This window comes from Dendrobates tinctorius, unplaced genomic scaffold (genome assembly GCF_039654945.1).
Source record: "Dendrobates tinctorius isolate UK_male_01 unplaced genomic scaffold, ASM3965494v1 ptg000059l, whole genome shotgun sequence".
In the NCBI taxonomy this organism is placed as follows: domain Eukaryota; kingdom Metazoa; phylum Chordata; class Amphibia; order Anura; family Dendrobatidae; genus Dendrobates; species Dendrobates tinctorius.
Genome location: NW_027361727.1, coordinates 9,114,363 through 9,140,108, shown reverse-complemented (window position 1 = coordinate 9,140,108; position 25,746 = coordinate 9,114,363). Strand labels below are relative to the sequence as shown.

At 43.5% G+C, this 25,746-nt stretch overlaps 1 protein-coding gene across 1 annotated transcript in view; it reads right to left on the bottom strand.

Annotated features, from left to right (window-relative positions):
• Positions 1-8,719: 8,719 nt before the first annotated feature.
• The window catches only part of DKK3 (dickkopf WNT signaling pathway inhibitor 3), a 47,923-nt gene continuing 30,896 nt past the window's right edge, over positions 8,720-25,746 (bottom strand). Inside the window, exons 5-8 of the mRNA XM_073578371.1 lie at positions 17,927-18,022; positions 17,420-17,558; positions 15,428-15,581; positions 8,720-10,084 (exon numbers count right to left, since the gene is read on the bottom strand). Coding sequence (XP_073434472.1) covers positions 9,856-10,084; positions 15,428-15,581; positions 17,420-17,558; positions 17,927-18,022 — 618 coding nt within the window. The 3' untranslated portion in view covers positions 8,720-9,855. The remainder of the gene's footprint in view (positions 10,085-15,427; positions 15,582-17,419; positions 17,559-17,926; positions 18,023-25,746) is intronic.

Below are 25,746 nucleotides of genomic sequence, written 5' to 3'. Positions count from 1 at the left end.
GGGACGTGCAAATAAGTAAGAAATGAGAGATATTTAAATATATATTAAGTTAATGCAAAGCCGGGTGCAGCGGAGGAATGGGCATCACCTAGCTCAGGTAAGACTGCCGCGGCTACGGCCCTGGAGGGGCGTAAGGCTACTGTTTGGGGAAAGGGGGGGGGAGAGACAAAAGATAAAGCCTGGAGACTTTTATTTTGCTGATACACACATTACCTCATTGAGAGATGTATAACGTGCGAGTCTGTATGTGTGCGAGAGCCCGGCCGCTGGTACAATCACATGAGCCTGATACTGCTGTATACACCCGGACTTGTCTCGCGCCTGCCGGTGGTTTGTGGCGGGCTCCGGCCACTGCCTGGGGAGAAGGGGAAAGGCTCTACAGGTAGCCCGATGAGGTAAAGAATGTGAGGCTGGTTGGTAGCAATAGTGCACGATACTGCTGCTCTATCACTGCTGTAGAACTAAAAGTCCAAGGGTGTGGGAAGGAGGAGCCACTGCCTCGCCCATAATAAATGGAGGTCTTTAAATAATTACTATGGGGCTCCCATTGCATCGCTACTCTGTGACTGAAGTCAAGTTGCAGTACCACAACCATACTGTGGACAGGTGTGGTGCTGTTCTGTTTATTTTTATATCCTGGACAAGCCCCTTTTGCGCCATTTTCAATATACATGCTTGATGTCAGTGAATACAAACCCTGTACCCAGATACCGTGGATCTAGATTTTCCTCTAATAATTTGGGGTACTTCTCATTATTTTTTTTTTTTTTTTTTTTATAAATCTTGTGCTAAATGCGAACAGGGCGAGGTCAGGGAAAAAAAGAAAAAAAATGATTGTTAACGGCGAAGATCTATTCATTGACAGCCAAGCAGAGCACCTGAATGTAAGTATAAGAAACGCTCAAATACGGATGACGGCTCCTTTACTCCCCGTAATCTCTCCCCTGCCAGAGAGTGGAATAGATGCACATAGCCTTATAGGATTGCTGGGACTTGTAGTTCTACAGCAGCTGGAGAGAAGCGCTGCTTGCCTCACTTTTGCAATAGAGCAAACTTCTACTGTTTCCTTCATGAGTGTAAATAGAAGTGAAACTCTCCCCTGGTCCCCGACACAGAAGCGGTCCCCTGATTCTTACAGATCTACACTGTGGACATTGGACAGTATAGCTGCCTATGTAAGGGGTTTTGTTTTTCCCCTCCCCCATCACCTGGTACTATATAGACTTCTGTATACGCTTGTGGGTTTTTATTAATTTTTTTGGGTCACTGTTATCAGTTGTGAACACTTTTTTTTTTTTTTTTTTCTCTTCCCTCTTACAGATTTTTATTTTTTTCTTCATTTTAATCATCTCCAGCAAAACAATAAAACCGCATAAAATCCGTCCTCACTTATTGTTTTACAGAAATAGAAACCCACAAATTGTAATTACTTTCTCTGCATAACTTTTTTTTTTTTTTTTAAATTGCCATCTAATTTATAACAGATCAGTACAAGGTTTTGATAATTTTTTTTTTTTTTTTCTTCTCATGCCGACCGCTGTTTACAACAATGAACATGCCAATAAATACAAAAATAAATTTAAAAAGTAAAAATAAAAATGTTTGCGTCCTTTAAAGTGTAGTCACTTCAGCTTTAGGTGGGGTGATGTGACAGCAGAGAAAGGTACAAACCCAAAAGAAAAAAAAAAAGGCAAATACCCGGTAGTAAGTAATGATACATGTACATAACATAGGGTAATTGGTTAACATTATTTTGATCAAAAAAAGCATAAAAATAGTGATGAGTGTGCGTGCTGGGGTGAGGTGTTATCTGACCATGCTCGGGTGCTAACAGGGTCTTCGGCGTTCGAACAGGTGTGAGACATGCAGGCGCGGGGACTCGAACGTATTTTTCAAGCGACCCGAAGATAATCTGTTAGCACCTGCGTATGCTCGGATAACACCTTATCCGAGCATAAATTGGTATACATGCAATGTGTAAGAGCACGTTCACACTGTGGCCATTTCACATATGAAATCCAAGCAAAAAAAAAAAAATGAGCATAACGTGCTCTTACAAACTGCCCATATACCAACTTATGCTCCAGCTCTTTTGTTTGGTTTTGCTGTAGTTTCTTGTACTTTCTGAGTTGGGCATTTAATCTGTGTAGCTTCTCATGGCCAGGCGTCTAAACAGTCTGGTCTGGGTTATGTTCTGCCCTTATCTTTGTTGAGGTCAGCTGACTCAATGTGAGATTTTAATGTTAGAGACAGGACCGTCCCGATTGGGGTACACCTTGTCGTGGTAGGATGGCTTTTTTTTTTTTTATTAGATAAGTGTTAAACTACCCTACGCTATTCACATGTACTGTTACTATATACAGGGTATCTGATCATTTAGTATTTATTTTCTTTTGTCTGTGAGATGGCCACAGTGTGAACGTGCTCCTACTTATTGCACATATACCAACTTGCGCTCCAGCTCATTTCTTTGCTTTTGTAACAGACACGAAGGCGCATGTTACATCTTGATGCATGCATTCAAAACGATCACTCACAAGTGATTGGTGGAAGATTTAAGAGGAAGACATTTCGAATGAGCTTGTGACACTGGTGGCTAAAACTAAAGGGTCACACTGGTATCAATGAGCTCCGCCCCGCATTCTATTGTCACGTCAATAAAGAAGGACAGCATGGTGCGTGTGGGTATCGGGGAAGGCGAGAGGCCAGTGGTTGTATGGTGGGGGTTGTGTGTGTGTGTATGTGTGTGTGTATATATATATATATATATATATATATATATACACACACATATTCTCGAGAGAGAGATATACACACAAAAGTTAATTTATTTCAGCTCTTCAATGCAAAAAGTGAAACTCCCTATATAGAGTAATTACAGAGTGATCTATTTTACGTGTGTACTTCTGTTAGTTGAGGATTATGGCTTACAGCCCATGAAAGCCCAAAAGTCATTATCTCAGTAAATTAGAATAATTAACAAAAAACACCTGTAAAGGCTTCCTAAGTGTTTATAAAGGTCCCTTAGTCTGTGTCAGTAGGCTCCACGATCATGGGGAAGACTGCTGACTTGACAGATGTCCAGAAGGCAGTCACTGACACACTCCACAAGGAGGGGAAGCCACAAAAGGTCATTGCTAAAGAAGCTGGCTGTTCAGAATGCTGTATCCAAGAATATTCATGGAAAATTGAGTGGAAGGAAAAAGTGTGGTAGAAAAAGTGCACAAGCAACCGGGATAACCGCAGCCTTGAAAGAATTGTTAAGAAAAGGCCATTCAAAAATTAAGGGGAGATTCACAAGGAGTGGACTGCTGCTGGACTCATTGCTTCACACTACACACAGACGTATCCAGGACATGGCTATAAGTGTCGCATTCCTTGTGTCAAGCCACTCATGGCCAATAGACAACGCCAGAAGCGTCTTACCTGGGCCAAGGAGGGAAAGAACTGGACTGTTGTCAGTGGTCCAAGGTGTTGTTTTCAGATGAAATTGAATTTTGCATTTCATTTGTAAATCAAGGTCCCAGAGTCTGGAGGAAGAGTGGAGAGGCCACAACCCAAGCTGACGGAGGTCTAGTGTGAAGTCTCCACGATCAGTGATGGTTTGGGGAGCCATGTCATCTGCTGGTGTAGGTCCACTGTGTTTTATCAAGACCAAAGTCAGCGCAGCCGTCTACCAGGAAATTTTAGAGCACTTCATGCATCCCTCTGCCGACAAGCTTTTTGGGGATGGAAATGTCATTCTCCAGCAGGACTTGGCACCTGTCCACACTGCCAAAAGTACCAATACCTGGTTTACAAACCGTATCACTGTGCTTGATTGGCAGCAAACTCGCCTGACCTTAACCCCATAGAGAATCTATGGAGTATTGTCAAGAGGAAGATGAGAGACACCAGACCCAGCAATGTTGATGAGCTGAAGGCTGCTATCAAAGCAACCTGGGCTTCCATAACACCTCAGCAGTGCCACAGGCTGATCGCCTCCTGCCACACCGCATTGATGCTGTAATTGATGCCAAAGGAGCCCCGACCAAGTACTGAGTGCATTTACTGAACATACATCTCAGTAGGACATTTCAGATTTTAAAATCATTTTTCAAGCTGGTGTTATAAAGTATTCTAATTTACTGAGATAATGACTTTTGGGTTTTCATTGGCTGTAAGCCATAAACATCAACATTAACAGAAATAAAGACTTGAAATAGTCTGTGTGTAATGACTATATAATGAGTGTCACTATTTGTATTGAAGAAATTAACTTTTTGATCTGATTTTGTGAGAAGCACGTGTGTGTATATTATGTGTGTGTGTATGTATATATGTATATATGTGTGTATATATATATATATATATATATATATATATATATATCTATGTGTATATATATTTATACATACAGCTCTGGCAAGAATTGAGACCACTGCAAAATTTTCAGTTTGTCTGATTTTTCTCTTTATATTTTTGAGTAAAATGTAAATTGCTCTTTTATTCTATAGACTACTGACAACACGTCTCCGAATTTCCAAGCAATAAATTTTGTATTTATTTTCAGAAAATGAGAAATGGTCAAAATAATAAAAAAATGCAGATTGCTTTCAGACCTCAAATAATGCTAAGAAAACAAGTTCATAATCATTTAGAAACAAGAATATTAATGTTTTACCTCAGGAAGAGTTCAGGAATCAATATTTTGTGGAGTAACCATGATTGTTAATCACAGCTTTCATGCGTCTTGGCTGCTTTCCACCAGTCTCTCACACTGCTTCTGGGTGACCTTCTGCCACTCATGGTACAAAAATGTAAGCAGTTCTTCTTTGTTTGATGGCTTGTGACTATCCATCTTCCTCCTGATTACATTCCAGAGGTTTTCAGTGGGGTTCAGGTCTGGAGATTGGGCTGGCCATGACAGGGATTTGATGTGGTGGTCCTTCATCCACACATTGATTGACCTAGCTGTGTGGCATGGCGCATTGTCCTGCTGGAAAAAACAGTCCTCAGAGTTGGGGAACATTGCCTGAGCAGAAGGAATCAACTGTTTTTCCCGGATAACCTTGTATGCGGCTTGATTCATACGCCCTTCACAAAGATTAACCTGCCCAGTTCCAGCCTTGCTGAAGCATCCCCAGATCATCACCGATCCTCCACCAAATTTCACAGTGGGTGCAAGACACTGTGGCTTATACGCCTCTCCAGGTCTCCTCCTAACCATTAGACTACCAGGTGTTGGGCAAAGCTGAGAATTAGACTTAACAGAGAAGATTACCTTACTCCAGTCCTCTATAGTCCAATCCTTATGGTCTTTGGCAAACTTCAGCCTGGCTCTCCTTTGCTTCTCTTTGATGAAAGGCTTTTTTTCTAGCTTTAGGCTGTGTGCACACGCTGCGGATTCTGCTGCGGTTCCGCAGCGGATTTGACCGCTGCGGGTCCGCAGCAGTTTTTGCTGCGGTGTACAGTACCATTATTCCCTATGGGAATAAAAACCGTTGTGCAGACGGTGCGGATTTTTCCACGCGGTTTTCCTGTGGTTTTGAAACCGCAGAAAGAATTGACATGTCAATTCTTTCTGTGGATTCCGCTGCGGTTTGCCATCTCCATTGAGGAAGATGAAAAACCGCAGAGCAATTCGCAGGTAAAACCGCAGGTCTTTTGACCTGCAGATTTACCTGCAGATTTTACAAAATCCGCGCGGCCAAATCCGCAGAGCATTCTACAGCGTGTGCACGTAGCCTTACATAACTTGATCCCTGCCTCTAGGAGCCTGTTACGAACTGTTCTTGCCGTGCACTTCACCCCAGCTGCCGTTTGCCATTCCTTTTGTAGGTCACTTGATGTCATCCTGCAGTTGCTGAGTGACATTCGAATAAGATGACAGTCATCCTGTTCAGTGAAGTCGTTTTCGCCCTCTGCCGGTCTGTAGCTTTGTTGTCCCCAATGTCTGCTGCTTGACCTTGTTGTAATGGACTGCCATCTTAGAAATTTTAAGGATGGAGGCAACATGACATTCACTGTATCCCTCTGCTAGTAAAGCCAGAATTGAGCCCTTCTTTTCAACTCCTTTGTCATGGATAAAAGTTATTTTTTCATTTCTATTACTTTTGGGATATTACTAGCACGTGTTTTGCCATCCAGCTTGTCCTATTGCAGGAGGATTGTGAACGCCACAGCAGGGCTTTTTATACTTTCCTTTGTTAAATAAGATTTGGTTCAGGTGATCTAATCAGAAGCACATTAGGTAGAATGAGGTGTACTCTGGTTGGAATTCAACTGACACTGGAATGGAATGGCTGTCTGACATGGAGAGAAGCAGATTTTTATAAAACTGTGCAGTGGTCTCTTAATTTTTGCCAGAGCTGTATATATTGAAATATTTGCGGTTTTCTTATTTCCTGCTTGTTTTAACGGAAGCGACACAATCTGCACCAAGATAATAAAATAGTTTACTTACTGAGATCATGAGAATCATCTTTTCGGACAAAAATATCATGGGAAAATCGTAGACACATGCAAATACAGAAATATATATATAAATTAATGTGGACAGTATTATTGCACTTCCATCCAGCTAAGAGATTTCTTGACACATTGACATTACATCCAAAAACTGCGGCATATTCCTTTGAAATATTTGAATTTTTTAAAAATAATCTTTCTATAAATGACCGGCCAGTAAAAAGTGCGGGATTAGGAAAAACAAAGAACGGGGACTGCTTTCTTCCACAAGCAGCTCCAGGTCTGTCCCTGGGTTGTGTTTGACGCTGCAGCTGTACTATATTGAAGTGAATGGGACTGAACTGCAATGCCATATACAACCTTTGCACAGGTGTGGCGCTGTTTTTGGAAGAAATGGACTATGGTTTTCTGTCTTAGGCCGGTTTCACAATTGCGCTTCAGGGCGCAGCGACGGCCTGCGCATGCCCGCCGCTAAGCCTTGCCCCCTGCCGTGCCTCCGCCGGTAGCTCCTCCTCCAGGCGCATGACGCTGCATGCGTCCCCTATCTTTATCTCTGAGGACACAGGCCGTGCGCAGTATGCGTTTGGCGGCGCCTGCGTCCTTTTGATGGTACGCCTAGCGCAACCGAATTGCAACAGGTTGCGTTTGGCACTGGTCGGGGCCCCGTCAAAAGGACCCAGGCGCCGCCAAACGCATACTGCGCATGGCCTGCGTCCTCAGTGATAAAGATAGGGGACGCATGCAGCGTCATGCGCCCGGAAGCGGAGCTACTGGCGGAGGCGTAGGGGGGCGGGGCTTAGTGGCGGCCGTGCGCATGCCCTGAAGTGCAAATATGAAACCGGCCTTACAGTGGTGTGCTTCGCAATAGATGATCCTGACCCATGACCACATGATCTCCCATACAGCACTTATGCTAGAGTGCTGTGTTTTTGAGGTTCTCTGGAATAATACCCATCAGCTGCCATTAACGGATAAATTATTGTTCACCCTCAAATTCAATTTACAATTTCAAGATCTCTGCTTGCTTTCACTTAAAAGGAAGTGGTGCGTATACCCGGAGGCTGAATAAAGAGACAACTGGGGGTTTGTCACAGTTGTTTCCCGTCTAGACCATCTTATGTGAGACCATCCCATCAGCACAAACCTCACTCGTTTGTTACAATGTATCTTTGCCGGTAACTTTAGCTCAAAGATGATTCTCTTTACGGGATACAATTGTATCAAGCTGTCACCTAGAGAAGGATTAGGTCAGGGCAGGTTTCTGGTCTCTGGATGGACACAACGGCAAGCAGAGATCTTGCAAATAATGAAAGGTGGAAATGCAGATGTTGTTAGAAAGTTTCAGAACTTTTCGGTATGCAAGGATTTTCCAGAAGCCCCTCTAATTATAGGCCATCTTTATGTGAGAGTCGTTATGTATTCTCTGCTGTTCTGCGAAATGAGAGTTTTCCTTCTGGAGTCAGTCTTGTATATGGGGCGCGGTCATTGCGTCAGTCAGCAGTATTTTTGGGTTGCTGCAGCTGATCACCCCCGGTTATATCGCCCTGTGCCTCTCATCATTAGTCGGGCGACTGAGATGACTCCTTTCTAGCAGTAAAACCCTTTACATAGAGCCTTACATTGCTGGCAGGGTGACCTCCAGCAGGTCCTGCCTTGTATCAGGGTTTCCACTGGGCAAATGTATTCGGGTACGTGCCCACAATCCGGAGTTGCTGCGTACTTGTGCAGCGTCAAACCCACAGCGGCCAGGTGTTACAGCATAGCGGATGGGATTTCATGAAATCCCATGCCCACTATGCATCCAGAGACGCCCGCAGATCACTCACGGACACTGACATGCAGCGCGACTTTCCAGACCGCAGCATGTCAATGTGTCTTGTGGAGATGCGAGTCTCCGTAAGAGAAATTTCACGCATAGAATGTATAGGACGTGGTGAATCCGTATGGTTCAGTGAACACACGCGGCTTCACTTGCGTTGAATAGACGGCAGCACTTTGGAGGCAGCATACATGTGCTGCGTCCAAAGCGCTGCCACTTCTGGATCGGATGCAACCTACATTAAAGTGGTGACTATGCCATCATCTGTGGCTTAAATAAGGAAGCAAACTTGTTTTTACAGAAGGCCCGTCACCAGTTTGAGCATGTTACTCTGGCCACATCATGGAATAGCGGCTGCAGAGCTGAATGAAGTGTAATGTTTTTTTCCTCTCTCAGTAATGGTGATATTAGATACGAAGACCCAAGGGGACATTAACAGAGATTCTTCTATGGGGGGGGGGGGGGGTGTTTGGTGTACGTTTTGCCCCTGGGTGACATTGACTAATAAGCAGAAGGCATCATGCAGTGGGAGAAGAAACAGACCCCCCGGAAAAGCTTAGGACAAGCTCTGTCTGAGACATGTAATGACACACAGATCTGCTCTCCTCCCTGATCTCTGTACTTACAGTGCAGAGCTGAGTGCGATTACAAACACCGCCAGCAACTTTCCTCATGGCAGTCAGTGTGGGATGGGGAGGGGGGGGGGAGGATTATAGTATACTGTAGCTGACAGTTTGCCGAGACCGAAAACCTGCCCTGACGTAATCCTTCTCGTAGCTGACAGTTTGGGATGCAATTGTAACAACCTTCTTTGCGCTAAAGTTACCTGCACTGATACATTGTAACAAACTACGGAGAGAAGCAAGATGGATTTAGCTCAAAGAAGATTTCCCAGACTGGAAATAATTGAAACAAACCCTCAGTTGTGAGAAGTAAGATCTCTTTATTCAGTCTCTGGATGCATGCGTTGTTTCCTTTCACTGAAAGAAAGCCGAGATCTTGAAATGGTGAAGAATAATGCAAACTTTCAGAACTGTCCCAGATACAATCATTAACCCCTTAATCACAGCTGATGGGTGTTTATGCTAGAGCGCTGTTTTTATTGTGCTCCGGAATAAGGGTTGCAGAAGAGATTTTGCAATTGTGGGTCTGAACTATCTAACGTGGAGTACAAAAAAGTAAAAAAATAAATAAATAAAAACTACGCCACACCTGTGCACAGGCTTGGTATGGTATTGCAGCGAAGTCTCATCCACTTCAATGGAGTGCAGCTGCACCGTCAGACACAACCCAGGGATCGCTGTAGCGAAAGCAGGCCGGTTTTATTTTTTTTTTCTAACCCCCGTACTTTTTACTGACCAGTCATCTATAGAAAATGGATGTTTTATTTATTCCTGATAAGCAGGGAGAAAAGCACAGGCCCCCCGTGCTTAGTATAAATTATAACCTAAACTTTATAAGCTAATATCTCCCCCACGTCAAGAAGTTAAAAGATAAGAACTACGTTTTGCTCCACTCTGCAGCCGCTGTTCCATGACGTGGCCAGTGTAACAGGCGCAAAAAGTCAAAGGTTCTCATTAAGACCTTTAAATATAATCTATGAAGTGCATCTGAGGAGCAAGTTCTGACTCTTTGTCAATGACTTCTTCAGACGCTCTGAGGTCAAGTCCAAATCCTGTGGGCACAATGAGGCTGTCTTCATAGACGATTCCTTCCTGAGGTGCAGGGGTGAAAAATGACAAGTCCTCGTCTACGAGGTCTGGTTTATTTCTCTTAAGTGCAGATGGATCTTCACAGACCGACGCCAAGCTGTGACTATGAAAACAGAAAAAGAAATCAATGCAATATAGCAGCCATGAGAGCTCTGCAGGGGATCCTGTGACAGGTGAAACTAGGGGACGGGCATTGTTAAAAAAAAAATAAAGAAAACACAAAAGCATAGCACATCCTAGATAGCATTGGATTAAATATTCCAGTTGCAAAATCAAATTACAGGCTGATCCAACTACAGTGGAAATGCCTCAAGACAAGGAAATGATGCTCAGTAGTGTGTGGCCTCCATATGCCTGTATGACCTCCCTACAACACCTGGGCATCGTCCGGATGAGGCAGCAGACGTTCTCCTGAGGGATCTCCTCCCAGACCTGAGTTAAAGCATCAGTCAACTCCTGGAAAGTCTGTGCTGCAACGCAGCCTTGGTGGATGGAACGAGACATGATGTCCCCCCATATGTGCTCGATTGGATTCAGGTCTGGGGAACGGGCAGGCCAGTCGATAGCACCAATGCCTTCATCATGCAGGAACTGCTGACACACTTCAGCCACATGAGGCCTAGCATTGTCCTGCATCAGGAGGATCCCAGGGCCAACAGCACCAGCATATGGTCTCATAATGGGCTGGAGGATCTCATCCCGGTACCTAGTAGCAGTCAGGGTACCTCTGGCTAGCACATGGAGGGCTGTGCAGCCCTCCAAAGAAATACGTCCCCATACCATTACTGACCTACTGTCAAACCGGTCATGCTGGAGGATGTTGCAGGCAGCAGAACATTCTACGTGGAGTTTCCAGACTCTGTCATCTCTGTCACATGTGCTCAGTGTGATCCTGCTCTTATCTGTTTAGAGCACAGAGTGCCAATTTTGAATCTGACAATCTTGGTGTTCTCTGGAAAATGCCAATCGCCCTGCACGGTGTTGGGCTGTAAGCGCAACACCCACTTGTGGACGTTGGGCCCTCATAGAGTCTGTTTTTTGACAGTTTGAGCAGACACATGGATGTTAGTGGCCTGCTGGAGGCTATGTTGCAGGGCTGTAGCACTGCTCCTCCTGTTCCTCCTTGCACAAAAGAAGAGGTAGTCCTGCTGCTGGGTTGTTGTCCTCTTACGGCCCCCTCCATGTCTCCTGGTGTACTGGCCTCTCTCCTTGTATCTGCTCCATGCTCTGGACACTTTGCTGACAGACACAGCTACCCTTCTTGCCTTAGCTCACATTGATCTGCCATCCTGGATGAGCTGCACTACCTGAGCAACTGCTGTGGATTGTAGATGCCGCCTCATGCTACGGTACAGTACCTCTAGGGGTGAGAGCATTTACACTATGGAGCATCATTTCCTTATCTTGATGCATTTCCAGTGAAGTTAGATCAGCCTATAATTTGATTTTCCACTTTGATTTTGAGTATCACTCCAAATCCAGACCTCCATGGGATATTAATTTTGAATTACATTGATAATTTTTATGTCTTATTGTTTTCATTCCACTATGCAATGAATAAAGATTTGCAATTGGAATATTTCATTCGGTGATACCTGGGATGTGGTATTTTAGTGTTCCCTTTATTTTTTTTGAGCAATGTATATTGGTTACGATGAAGCTCTATATACTTCTATTTTAAGAGATACATTAAATGTTCCCTGTATAGAATATTATTCAAAGGAAAGTTAATGCCTTGTGTACTAAACACTAAAACACTATCTGTTTTATATATGATACATTACATCGCTCTCTGAATTGCATATACTACATTACATCGCTCTCCGGATTGTATATGATACATTACATCGCTCTCTGCAATTGCAAATCAGTCACCAGAATCCCGTGAATCTCTTCTACATTAGGTCAGTCACTAGGTTTCCATCTACATGATATTTTGGACGGCTCACAGCTCTCTGCATTGAATATTTGGCAGCACAATACGCTCCGTATTACACATCTGATGCTCTGCATCGGGCATTCACTCGGTTTCATCGTTTTGTATATCCGTGACCACAATGTGTTTGCATTGTGTATAAATCAATATAAAGCTTTCTGATTTCTATCGGGATCCCTTGTACGTCGTATATTAGTAGAGTGCTGACGCTAATTTGTTCTCAGCATTGTATGTATGATTGTAAATTGCTCTCTGCATTTTACGTTGCAGCACTCGTTTCTATCAGACTCTGCATTTCTATTCCACCCTTAATATAACACTGCTCAAAAAAATAAAGGGAACACTTAAACAACAGAATATAACTCCAAGTCGATCAAACATCGGTGAAATCAAACTGTCCACTTAGGAAGCAACACTGATTGACAATCAATTTCACATGCTGTTGTGCAAATGGAATAGACAACAGATGGAAATTATTGGCAATTATCAAGACACCCTCAACAAAGGAGCAGTTCTGCAGGTGGGGACCACAGACCACATCTCAGTACCAATGCTTTCTGGCTGATGTTTTGGTCACTTTTGAATGTTGGTTGTGCTTTCACACTTGTGGTAGCATGAGATGAACTCTAAAACCTACACAAGTGGCCCAGGTAGTGCAGCTCATCCAGGATTGCACATTAATGCGAGCTGTAACAAGAAGGTTTACTGTGTCTGTCAGTGTAGTGTCCAGGAGACAGGCCAGTACACCAGGAGAAATGGAGGGGGCCGTAGGAGGGCAACAACCCAGCAGCAGGACTGCTACCTCTGCCTTTGTGCAAGGAGGAACAGGAGCAGCACTGTCAGAGCCCTGCAAAATTACCTCCAGAAGGCCACAAATGTGCATGTGTCTGCACAAACGGTTAGAAACAGACTCCATGAGGATGGTCTGAGTGCCTGATGTCCACAGATGGGGTTGTGCTCACAGCCCAACACCGTGCAGGACACTGGGCATTTGCCACAGAACACCAGGATTGGCAAATACTTCACTGGTGCCCTGTGCTCTTCACAGATGACAGCAGGTTCACACTGAGCAGATATGAGAGTCTGGAGACGCCGTGGAGAGCAATCTGATGCCTGCAACATCCTTCAGCATGACCAGTTTGGCAGTGGATCAGTAATGGTGTGGGGTGGCATTTCTTTGGAGGGCCGCACAGCCCTCCATGTGATCGCCAAGGTAACCTGACTGCCATTAGGTACCGAGATGAGATCCTCAGACCCCTTGCGAGACCACATGCTGGTTGGCCCTGGGTTCCTCCTAATGCAGGACAATGCCAGACCGCATGTAGCTGGAGTGTGTCAGCAGTTCCTGCAAGATGAAAGCATTGAAGCTATGGACTGGCCTGCCTGTTCCCCAGACCTGAATCCGATTGAGCACATCTGGGACAACAAGCCTTGCTCCATCCACCAACATCACGTTGCACCACGGACTCTCCAGGAGTTGGCGGATGCTTTAGTCCAGGTCTGGGAGGAGATCCCTCATGACAACATCCGCCGCCTCATCAGGAGCATGCTCAGGTGCTGTACAGTAGGGAGGTCATACAGGCACGTGGAGGCCACACACACACTACTGAGCATCATTTCCTTGTCGAGGCATTTCCACTGAAGTTGGATCAGCCTGTAATCTGATTTTCCACTTTGATTTTGAGTATCCTTCCAAATCCAGACCTCCATGGGATATTAATTTTGATTTACATTGATCATTTTTATGTTTTCTTGTTCTCAACGCATTCCACTATGTAATGAATAAAGATTTGCAGCTGTGATATTTCATTCAGTGATATGTACGTGGTATCTTAGTGTTCCCTTTATTTTTTGAGCAGTGTATATCAGTTTTGTACAAAAATCATCTATTATATACTTACCTAAAATTGTCCGTCATCCACTTCCGTTTGGATGTCCTCGAATTCCATAATTCATCGCGCCAACCAGAAGTACGCTGACCGCCATATTGGAACACCCATGTAATGAATGTTCCCATATGGCACCCGCTGGTGGTACCAGGCCCTTGCGCAGTACCACCAGCGGGTCACCGCCGGACCCCCGCCACTGCGACTCCCCCGCATCGCTGCTATAGCCACCACCAGGAATATAAGCCAGCAGGGGAGGGGGAGCAACAGGAGAGAGCAGCTGTGACAGCATACTCACCCACTCCTGGTGCGGTGGCTGCAGTGTCCCTGCATCTGTCTCTGATTTCCTGGCTTCCAGCAGCACTTGCTGTATTCAGCGGTCACGTGGTACCGCTCATTAAAGTAATAGTTTACTTTAATGAGCGGTATCACCTGACCCTGAATACAGGAAGTGCTGGAAGCCAGGAAATCATAGAGAGATGCAGGGGCATTGCAGCCACTGCGCGAGGAGGACGAGTGAGGACCGGGGGAGCCGAGCCAAGGCAAGCCATAAATACAGGATGGGACCAGGGAGCCATACATACAAGAGTGGGAGCCCCACATACCAGGACAGGGACGGGGGGAGCCCCACATACCAGGACAAGGACGGGGGAAGCCACACATACCAGGACAGGGACGGGGGGAGCCACACATACCAGGACAGGGACGGGGGGAGCCACACATACCAGGACAGGGACGGGGGGAGCCACACATACCAGGACAGGGACGGGGGGAGCCACACATACCAGGACAGGGACGGGGGGAGCCACACATACCAGGACAGGCACGGGGGGAGCCACACATACCAGGACAAGGACGGGGGAAGCCACACATACCAGGACAAGGACGGGGGAAGCCACACATACCAGGACAGGGACGGGGGGAGCCACACATACCAGGACAGGGACGGGGGGTACAACACACATAAAAGGACAGGGACGGGGAGAGCCACACATACCAGGACAGGGACAGGGAGAGCCACACATACCAGGACAGGGACGGGGAGAGCCACACATACCAGGACAGGGATGGGGGGAGCCACACATACCAGGACAGGACAAGGGGATAATGCATACCCGGCTTATACTCGAGTCAATAAGCTTACCCAGTTTTCCGTGGCAAAATTAGATGCCTCGGCTTATACTCGGGTTGGCTTATACTCGAGTATATACGGTACACGTCTCCGCTATTCCCATGCAGGCGCAGTAACAGCCGCGTTGTTACTACGCATGCGTGGGAATAGTGGTGACGTGTATGTCACTTGTGCAGTTCGTGGCCGCAATTCCAGCGCATGCGCAGTAACCGTCACAGCCGCGCTGCTCCTGTCAGCATCACTAAGTATACACAGATGTTAATTTCACTGCACTCCCGATGCGATAGCATTTGGCCTTATTCTAGTAATTTATAACAGAGCAATCAATCAATATTTAGTTTCTTCTCGAGGATCAACTCTCGGGTCTTAGCCGGACCTACAGTGTGTATTTCTGCCAAATTTATTTGCTTTCTGTTCCACCATTTACAGACACAAGAAATGAGACCCTGTGAGCATCATGCCTGTCGCATTAACTGTTTGCATGCTAGTCACCTTTGAGGCTGGCAGACAAGTCCTCGTGGGCAGGGGCAAAGGTTCGCAGGGGCATCAGATTCTAACTCCCAAGCGAAGAGATCTAGTAATGGGTTCAGATTTTGGCACTGTTCCCCCTCACCAGGCAGCGGGGTGCACACAGGAAACAGGAGACCTGCAGGAAGACCAGAGCAGTAATCGGAGACAGTGAAGCTGCCACAAGCACAACATTATGTATCTTATTTCACAGTTTGCATTTATTTATAATATGCATCTACCTTACTTATCTTGAGATTTATTGCAGCTTTTCTAGACTCACATCCAAAGCTGCAATTAGAATTGTTCTGGCTGCTGACTAGAAGGATCACAATCGTTTTAATCTGTTTCGACAAACTTTTCGAAGGCCAAATACTTATGTGTAGCATAAATTTTGCAACAAGAGCCTGCGCTGCATGGTCAGTGGCCACTAGGGGGCAGCAGAGACATTTGAGGCCACACAGCACTGGTTTCCTGAGATCACTGACTGTGGTCTTTATCCTAACCCCATCAGCGTGATCAGTCTCAGACCCCTTCCAGAATGAAGCAGCCGCAGTACTAAAAGCAGCAACCTGCTCCTGTTTAACCATTTAGGTGGTGTTGTTGATCTAGGGCATCAACATTTAAAATTGCATAACTTTTCACAGGCAGGTGTCTAAACAATCAGGGCTGGATTCTGCTTTGCCCCATTTAATGCAGCCCGTTGGCACATACAAGAGTTAGGACCATCCCGATTGGGTCACCTTGTCGCGGTGGGATGGCTTTTATGTTTTTTTTTCTTTTTTTTAATCAAAATAGTGTCAAGTCCCCATATTATTTACATGTGCTATTTGCTTATTTACATACTTACATGTGTTATTTACATATTTACTCATTTTGTTTTTATCCTACATTATAGGACCATCCCGATTGGGTCACCTTGTCGCGGTAGGATGGCTTTTAGGCTTTTTTGATCAAAATAAAGTCACCTAATTCCCCTATATTATTTACAAGTGCTATTTACTTACTGCTGATTTATTTACTTACATGTGTTATTTGCTTATTTATTCATTTTGTTTTTATCCTACATTATAGGACCTTCCCGATTGGGGGGTACACGTTTTCGCGATGGGATGGCTTTTATGCTTTTTTGATCAAAATAATGTCAGGTGAGTCCCATATATTATTTACTTGTGCCATTTACTTAGTGCTTCCTGCTGGGTATTTGCTCATTTTCTTTTATCCTAGGTTATATCACATTAGAATCATGTTGCTGTCATCCTCCATTAGAACATGCGTCGTGGTGTTGTTGTGTTAAGAAGTGACTTCTGGGGCACTTTATAAAAAGGGCAAAAAAACAAGCCCTTGTGCGGCTATGTTTATGCAAAAAAAAAAAAAAAAAAAAGATTGGGGGCTCTTTGAAAAACAGGAGAAATAAAACATAAAAGAAAAGTATCCCAGGAACTCTGAATGCAAATTTGGATGACAAGTAAAGTCCCCGTCACACACAGCGATCTCGCTAGGGAGATCGCTGCTGAGTCACAAGTTTTGTGACGCCTCAGCGATCTCACCAGCGAGATCGCTGTGTGTGACTCTTATCAGCGACCTGCCGGGTATCGCTGATTGTTCTTAAAATCTCCCGCTGGCCAACACGCATCGCTGCGTGTGGCAGGCGGGAGAGCAGCGATCAGCGAGCTCATGGCTCGTATCCAAGGTAAACAGCGGGTTTTTAAGTGAGGTGCTGCGCTTAGAAACCCGCTGTTTACCTTGGTTATCAGCTCCTTGCACCAGCGTGCTGGTATCTAAGGTACCCAGCGATCATGTAGCGACACACCAGCGATCCTGACAAGGTCCTGTCATTGTCGGGATCGCTGATGAGTCGCTATGTGTGACGGGGCCCTTACAAAGACTCATCACTAACTAATCAGCTGATGATTAGGCTGAATACAGTATACGCACAGCATCCTACGACACATACAGGCAGGAGTATATAGTTACTTGTATGCATTGCACAGCACAGTCCAGGGCCACAGTCCTGCCGAGTTTCACAGATCGTCCCGCTCTGACCCTTGGGGGACTTTCTGCACTGTCCCCACACACACAGCCGCCCCTCGCAGCACTCCCCGTCCCTTGTGCACTGCAGAACCAAGAGAACATCTCATAAGAAAAGCAACCACAGATTGCGGCAAATACGTAAATCACTAATTTTACGCTACTTTATAAGAAATGTCAAATTTTATTTCATCGTCACTTTTTTCTCTCTCTCTCTTTTAAAACCATCTGACATTAGTAGATTTCCTGCATCTGGAGTTCCACATCAATTGTTCTCCCCATCTCTATACTCACATCCAGAGCTGCACATTAAAATGTTGTTTTTAGGGTGCTAAAGAGTAAGAGCCAGGAGAATTGTGAATGCAGCTCCTGAAGTGACTGGTGTATTCCAATTTACTGCTTCTATTTTAGTAAAAGACCTTTTAAAACTTGTCAGAACTCCTTCATTCTTACCGCCTCCTCCTCCTCCATACACGGCAGGCACCTGTAGTTATCACTTGATAGGTGACAGTAATCTCCGGCCCTGCAGTCCTCGTCCACGATGCACTCCTAGAACGACACGTACATGGGGAGCATGAGACGAAATGTCATCCATCAGTGCTAAATTGTCAACCTCTAGTGTTGGAAGTTACTATTCTATTGTATCTGAATTATGTCTATTGAAAGGAAAACTTCACATCGAAAATATTATTATACACTCAACATAAAATGATTACAAATATCACCAAATGTATGTGGAGTATAGCAGTATATCTAAATTGTGCCACCATACATACATGTAATTCATGCTTATGAACACAACAATATTCCGGACTTACATATAAACCCTTGCCGAAATGAAGTAAAGAGATCCAGAAAAAATATTAAAATATCATGTTTATTAAATACACATAAAAATGCAAACCACTAAAAACTGCCCAGTAGAAGGCACAGTGTTCCCAAATAACTAATGCAGGTAGTTTGAATTCAAAGCCACAAAAATCACAAATAAAGGATCACATAAATTCACATATAGCGGTAACATGATCTGCAAGTCTGGGTCCCTATATCCATTTAATACCAAAAATATTAGAAAATACAAAAAATTCAAAAAATTCTAGGCCACAAAGCAGATCATGGATCTCATATAGCTGAAAACATCATAGGCCTATAAAGATGTAGCGGCAACATGACTGACCAGTCTAAGTCCCCTAATCCATCCTTATGAGTAAACCGCTCCAATGTGATTAAAAAGTTAGATATAAACAAACAAGGTGACAATACCTGAATGAGGTAGATACAATTAGCGATGGACACCGCAGCCTCCTCCACCATACATACATGTAATTCATGCTGCAGTAGTGTACACATAATGAATGCTACTATACAGCACAATGTTGGATTACTGTACGATAATTAATGCTACCATCCAGTACATAAACACTGCCAAATTGTACACATGCCACCATGCAGTATACATAAATACCGCTGCCATACTGTACACACACCGCCATCCAGTAAACAAATACCGCTGACAAACTGTACACATGCCATCATCCAGTATACATAAATACCGCTGCCATACTGTACACATGCCATCATCCAGTATACATAACACTGCCATATTGTACACACACCACCATCCAGTAAACATAAATACCGCTGACATATTGTACACATGCCACCATCCAGTATGCATAAATACCGCTGACATACTGTACACATGCCACCATCCAGTATACATAAATACCGCTGACATATTGTACATATGCCACCATCCAGTAAACATAAATACCGCTGACATACTGTACACATGCCACCATCCAGTATTCATAAATACCGCTGACATATTGTACACATGCCACCATCCAGTATACATAACACTGCCATATTGTACACACACCACCATCCAGTAAACATAAATACCGCTGACATATTGTACACATGCCACCATCCAGTATGCATAAATACCGCTGACATACTGTACACATGCCACCATCCAGTAAACATAAATACCGCTGACATACTGTACACATGCCACCATCCAGTATTCATAAATACCGCTGACATATTGTACACATGCCACCATCCAGTATACATAAATACCGCTGACATACTGTACACATGCCACCATCCAGTAAACATAAATACCGCTGACATACTGTACACATGCCACCATCCAGTAAACATAAATACCGCTGACATACTGTACACATGCCACCATCCAGTGAACATAAATACCGCTGACATACTGTACACATGCCACCATCCAGTATGCATAAATACCGCTGACATACTGTACACATGCCATCATCCAGTATACATATACCACTTACATAATGTACACATGCCACCATCCAGTAAACAAATACAGCTGACATTGTACACATGCCTCCATCCAGTATACTTAAATACCGCTGACATACTGTACACACGCCACCATCCAGTAAACAAATACCGCTGACATATTGTACACATGCCATCATCCAGTATACATACATACCGCTGACATATTGTACACATGCCTCCATCCAGTATCCATAAATACCACTGACATACTGTACACACGCCACCATCCAGTATACATAAATACTGCTGCCATACTGTACACATACCACCATCCAGTATACATAACACTGCCATATTGTACACAATACCACCGTAAAGTGTACATGAATAGCACTTCCATACTGTTTATCTTATTCATTCTCGTCTGGACTATTGTAACTCTCTTCTAATCGGTCTCCCTCTTACCAAACTCTCCCCCCTCCAATCTGTCTTGAATGCTGCAGCCAGGATCATATTCCTCACCAGTCGTTACACCGATGCCTCTACCTTGTGACAGTCATTACACTGGCTACCCATCCACTCCAGAATTCAGTATAAACTTATTACCCTCACCCACAAAGCCCTCCATGGCTCAGCACCACCCTACATCTCCTCCTTTGTTTCAGTATACCATCCTACCCGTGCCCTCCGTTCTGCTGATGACCTGAGGTTAGCATCCTCAATAATCAGAACCTCCCACTCCCGTCTCCAAGTCTTTACACGTGCTGCGCCAATTCTTTGGAATGCACTTCCCAGGTCAATACGATTAGTCCCCAATCCCCACAATTTTAAGCGTGCCCTGAAAACGCATTTATTCAGACTGGCCTAACGCCTCAACACATTAACCTAATCTATCCCTGTGTGGCACAGCCAAAAGTTTTACCATAACCAGGTTCCCCGCATCATGTTCCCCACATGCTTTATGCATCCATTAGCCCTCTGGGTCTGTACTGTTACACACTTAACATTATGGCTGGTCCATACAATCAGGGCAGCTGTTACCACCCACCTTTCATGTCTCCCCATTTTTCCTTATAGATTGTAAGCTTGCGAGCAGGGCCCTCATTCCTCTTGGTATCTGTTATAATCTATGTGATTATTGTTATGCTGTAATGTCTATTGTCTGTACAAGTCCCCTCTATAATGTAAAGTGCTGCAGAATATGTCGACGCTATAGAAATAAAATGTATTATTATTATATTATAATTATTATTATTATTATTATACAGTGCACATGCCACCATCCTGTTTACATAACACTGCCGTATTGTACAAATGCTACCACCAATACAACTAAATAACACTGCCACACTTAACACATGATGTAACCATCCAACACACATAACACTGCCATACTATACACATGATGCAACCATCCAGTACATGGTATACACATGCCACCATACAGTACATATAAGCACTGCCATATTGTACACAATACCACCATCTAGTATACATAACACAGCCATACTGTACACATGCCACCATCTTGTATACATAATGCTGCCATATTGTACACAATACCACCACAAAGTATACATAAATAACCCTGTCATGCTATAGACATGATGCAGCCATCCAGTACAAACAAATAAGTCTTCCATACTGTACATAAATGACATATCCATGTAGCGGCAACCAGGATGCCTCCATTGTCAGCACAGTATAGCGGTGGTATCTGTGCTAACCTAGGACTAGAAGTTACATTTTTTTTTTAATTTAGTTTTTTTTATATTTATTTTTTGCATTTAAATAGCTCCGGAATTCTGCACTGAATATTTTTTGTAATATTTCACTTTATTAGTCAGAGCTTTGTTTTACTGATAGACATAATTGTAGCTGCAGCCAGGGGGCGCTCCCTGTATGTATGTGTGTATATAATCTGCAATATAAATTCTTGGATTTTATTATACCACCTGATGTTTCCGCTTGCTGGACTTTTCTGCCTTGATTTCTACATTGTTGGACTTGTTCCCAGTCTTGGTCCGTGCAACATAGAGGAAACAGGTATTTACATTCATATGTAAAAGTTTGGGCACCCCTATTAATGTTAACCTTTTTTCTTTATAACAATTTTGGTTTTTGCAACAGCTATTTCAGTTTCATATATCTAATAACTGATGGACTCAGTTATATTTCTGGATTGAAATGAGGTTTATTGTGCTAACAGAAAATGTGCAATCTGCATTTAAACAAAATTTAACCGGTGCAAAAGTATGGGCACCCTTATCATTTTCTAGATTTGAACACTCCTAACTACTTTTTACTGACTTCCTGAAGCACTAAATTGGTTTTGTAACCTCATTGAGCTTTGAACTTCATAGCCAGGTGTATCAAATCATGAGAAAAGGTATTTAACCCCTTCACCCCCAAGGGTGGTTTGCACGTTCATGACCGGGCCAATTTTTACAATTCTGACCACTGTACCTTTATGAGGTCATAACTCTGGAACGCTTCCATGGATCCCGGTGATTCTGACATTGTTTTCTCGTGACATATTGTACTTCATGTTAGTGGTAAAATTTCATTCAAATAACTTGCGTTTATTTGTGAAAAAAATGGAAATTTGGCAAAAATTTTGAAAATGTCGCAATTTTCCAACTTTGAATTTTTATGCCCTTAAATCACAGCGATACGGCACACAAAAAACTTGATAAGTAACATTTCCCACATGTTTACTTTACATCAGCACAATTTTGGAACCAAAATTTTTTTTTGTTAGGAAGTTATAAGGGTTAAAAGTTGACCAGCGATTTCTCATTTTTACAACACCATTTTATTTTTAGGACCACATCACATTTGAAGCCACTTTGAGGGGTCTATATGATAGAAAATACCCAAAAGTGACACCATTCTAAAAACTGCACCCCTTAAGGTGCTCAAAACCACATTCAAGAAGTTTATTAACCCTTTAGGTGCGTCACAGGAATTTTTTTGAATATTTAAAAAAAAAATGAACATCAACTTTTTTTCACAAAAAAAATACTTCAGGTTCAATTTTTTTATTTTACCAAGGGTAACAGGAGAAATTGGACTGCAAAAGTTATTGTGCAATTTGTCCTGAGTATGCTGATACCTGATTTGTGGGGGGGAACAACTGTTTCGGCGCATGGCAGAGCTCAGAATGGAAGGAGCGCCGTTTGACTTTTTCAATGCAAAATTGGCTGGAATTCAGATCGGACGCCATGTCACGTTTGGAGAGTCCCTGATGTACCAAAACAGTGGAAACCCCCCACAAATGACACCATTTTGGAAACTAGACCCCCCTAGGAACTTATCTAGATGTGTGGTGAGAACTTTGAATCCCCAAGGGCTTCACAGAAGTTTATAACATAAAGCCGTACAATTAAAAAATCATATTTTTTCAACAAAAATGATCTTTTCACCCTCAATTCTTATTTTTCCAAGGGTAACAGCACCATAAAAGTTATTGTGCAATTTGTCCTGAGTACGCTGATACCCCACATGTGGGGGTAAACCACTATTTGGGTGCATGGCAGAGCTCGGAAGGGAAGCAGCGCCATTTGACGTTTTTGGCTGGAATTGAGATCGGACACCATGTCGCGATTGGAAAACCTCTGATGTACCTAAACAGTGGAAACCCCCCACAAATGACACCATTTTGTAAACTAGACCCCCCCAAGGAACTTATCTAGATGTGTGGTGAGCACTTTGAACCCCCCAGTGCTTCACAGAAGTTTATAACGCCCGGGCGTGAAAATAAAAAATTCGTATTTTTTCCACAAACATGATCTTTTAGTCACCATTTTTTTATTTTCCCAAGGGTAACAGGAGAAATTGGACCCCAAAAGTTGTTGTCCAATTTGTCCTGAGTATGCTGATACCCCATATGTGGGAGAAAACTACTGTATGGGCACACGTCGGGGCTCGGAAGGGAAATAGTGACGTTTTGGAATGCAGACATTGATGGAATGGTCTGCAGGTGTCATGTTACCTTTGGAGAGCCCCTAATGTACCTAAACAGTGGAAACCCCCACAAATGACACCATTTTGGAAACTAGACCCCCTAAGGAACTTATCTAGATGTGAGGTGAGCACTTTGAACCCCCAAGGGCTTCACAGAAGTTTATAATGCCAGGGCATGAAAATAAAAAATTCTTATTTTTTCCACAAACATGATCAATTAGTCCCCAATTTTTTTCATTTTCCCAAGGGTAACAGGAGAAATTGGACCCCAAAAGTTGTTGTCCAATTTGGCCTGAGTACGCTGACACCCCATATGTGGGAGAAAACTACTGTATGGACACACGTCGGGGCTCGGAAGGGAAGCAGTGACGTTTTGGAATGCAGACTCTGATGGAATGGTCTGCGGGTGTCATGTGCGTTTGGATTGCCCCTGATGTACCTAAACTATTGAAACTCCCCACAAGTGACCCCATTTTGGACACTAGACCCCCCACGGAACTTATCTAGATGTGTGGTGAGCACTTTGAACCCCCAAGTGCTTCACAGAAGTTTATAACGCTCGGACGTGAAAATAAAAAAATCGATATTTTTGCCCCCAATTTTTTATTTTCCTAAGGGTAACAGGAGAAATTGGACCCCAAAAATTGTTTTGCAATTTGTCCTGAGTAGGCTGATACCTCATATGTGGGGGTAAAACACTGTTTGGGCGCATGGCAGAGCTTGGAAGGGAAGGAGCACCATTTGACTTTTTCAACTCAGAATTGGCTGGAATTGAAATCAGACGCAATGTTGCATTTGGAGAGCACCTGATGTGCCCAAACAGTGGAAACCCCCAATTCTAACTCCAACCCGAACCCCAACACACCCCTAACCCTAATCTCAGCCCTAACCCTAACCCTAGCGGAAAAATAGAAATAAATACATTTTTTTTATTTTATTATTTTTCCCTAACTAAGGGGGTGATAACGGGGGGTTTGATTTACTATTTATGGCGGTTTTTATGTTTGGCGGCTGTCGCACGCTAAAAGACGCTTTTTATTGTAAAAATAGTTTTTGCATCACCACATATTGAGAGCTATAATTTTTCCGTATTTTGACCCACCGAGTCATGTGAGGTCTTATTTTTTGCGGGACGAGTTGACGTTTTTATTGGTATCATTTTCGGGCATGTGACATTTTTTGATCGCTTTTTATTCCGATTTTTGGGACGCAGAATGAACAAAAACCAGCGTTTCATGAATTTCTTTTGGGGGAGTGCGTTTACACCGTTCCGCGTGCGGTAAAATTGATAAAGCGGTTTTATTCTTCGGGTCAGTACGGTTACAGCAATACCTCATTTAGGTCATTTTTTTATGTTTTGACGGTTTTATGCTATGAAAACTATTTTATATAAAAAATAATTATTTTTGCATCGCTTTATTCTGCGAGCTATAACTTTTTTATTTTTTCGCTGATGATGCTGTGTGGTGGCTCGTTTTTTGTGGAACAAGATGACGTTTTCAGCGGTACCATGGATATTTATATGCGTCTTTTTGATCGCGCGTTATTACACTTTTTGTTTGGCGGTATGATAATAAATCATTATTTTTTGCTTGGTTTTTTATTTTTATTTTTTAAGGGGTTCACTAAAGAGGTTAACTAATGGGACAGTTTTATAGGGCGGGTCGTTACAGATGCGGCGATACCCAATATGTGTACTTTTATTGTTTTTGTTTTTTTTTATTTCCAAAAAATGGATTTATTTGGGGGAATATTTTTTTTTTTTTTCTAATTTATTTGGCGATTTTTTTTTTAATTATTTTAACACTTTTTTTTATTTTTTTTTAACTTTATTAAATAGTCCCAGGTGGGACATCACTGTCCTGTGACAGATCAGCAATCTGTCACAGGCATTGAAGAAGACTTTCTCTTGCCTGCGCTTTGCAGGCACTGAGGAAGCCAGCTTCCTGCAGGCCCCCGAAGGCCCCCGTCGCCATCTTGGATTCGGGGGCCTGCAGGAAAGGAGCCCCCCGCAGCAGCGCTGCACATTGCACTGCCAT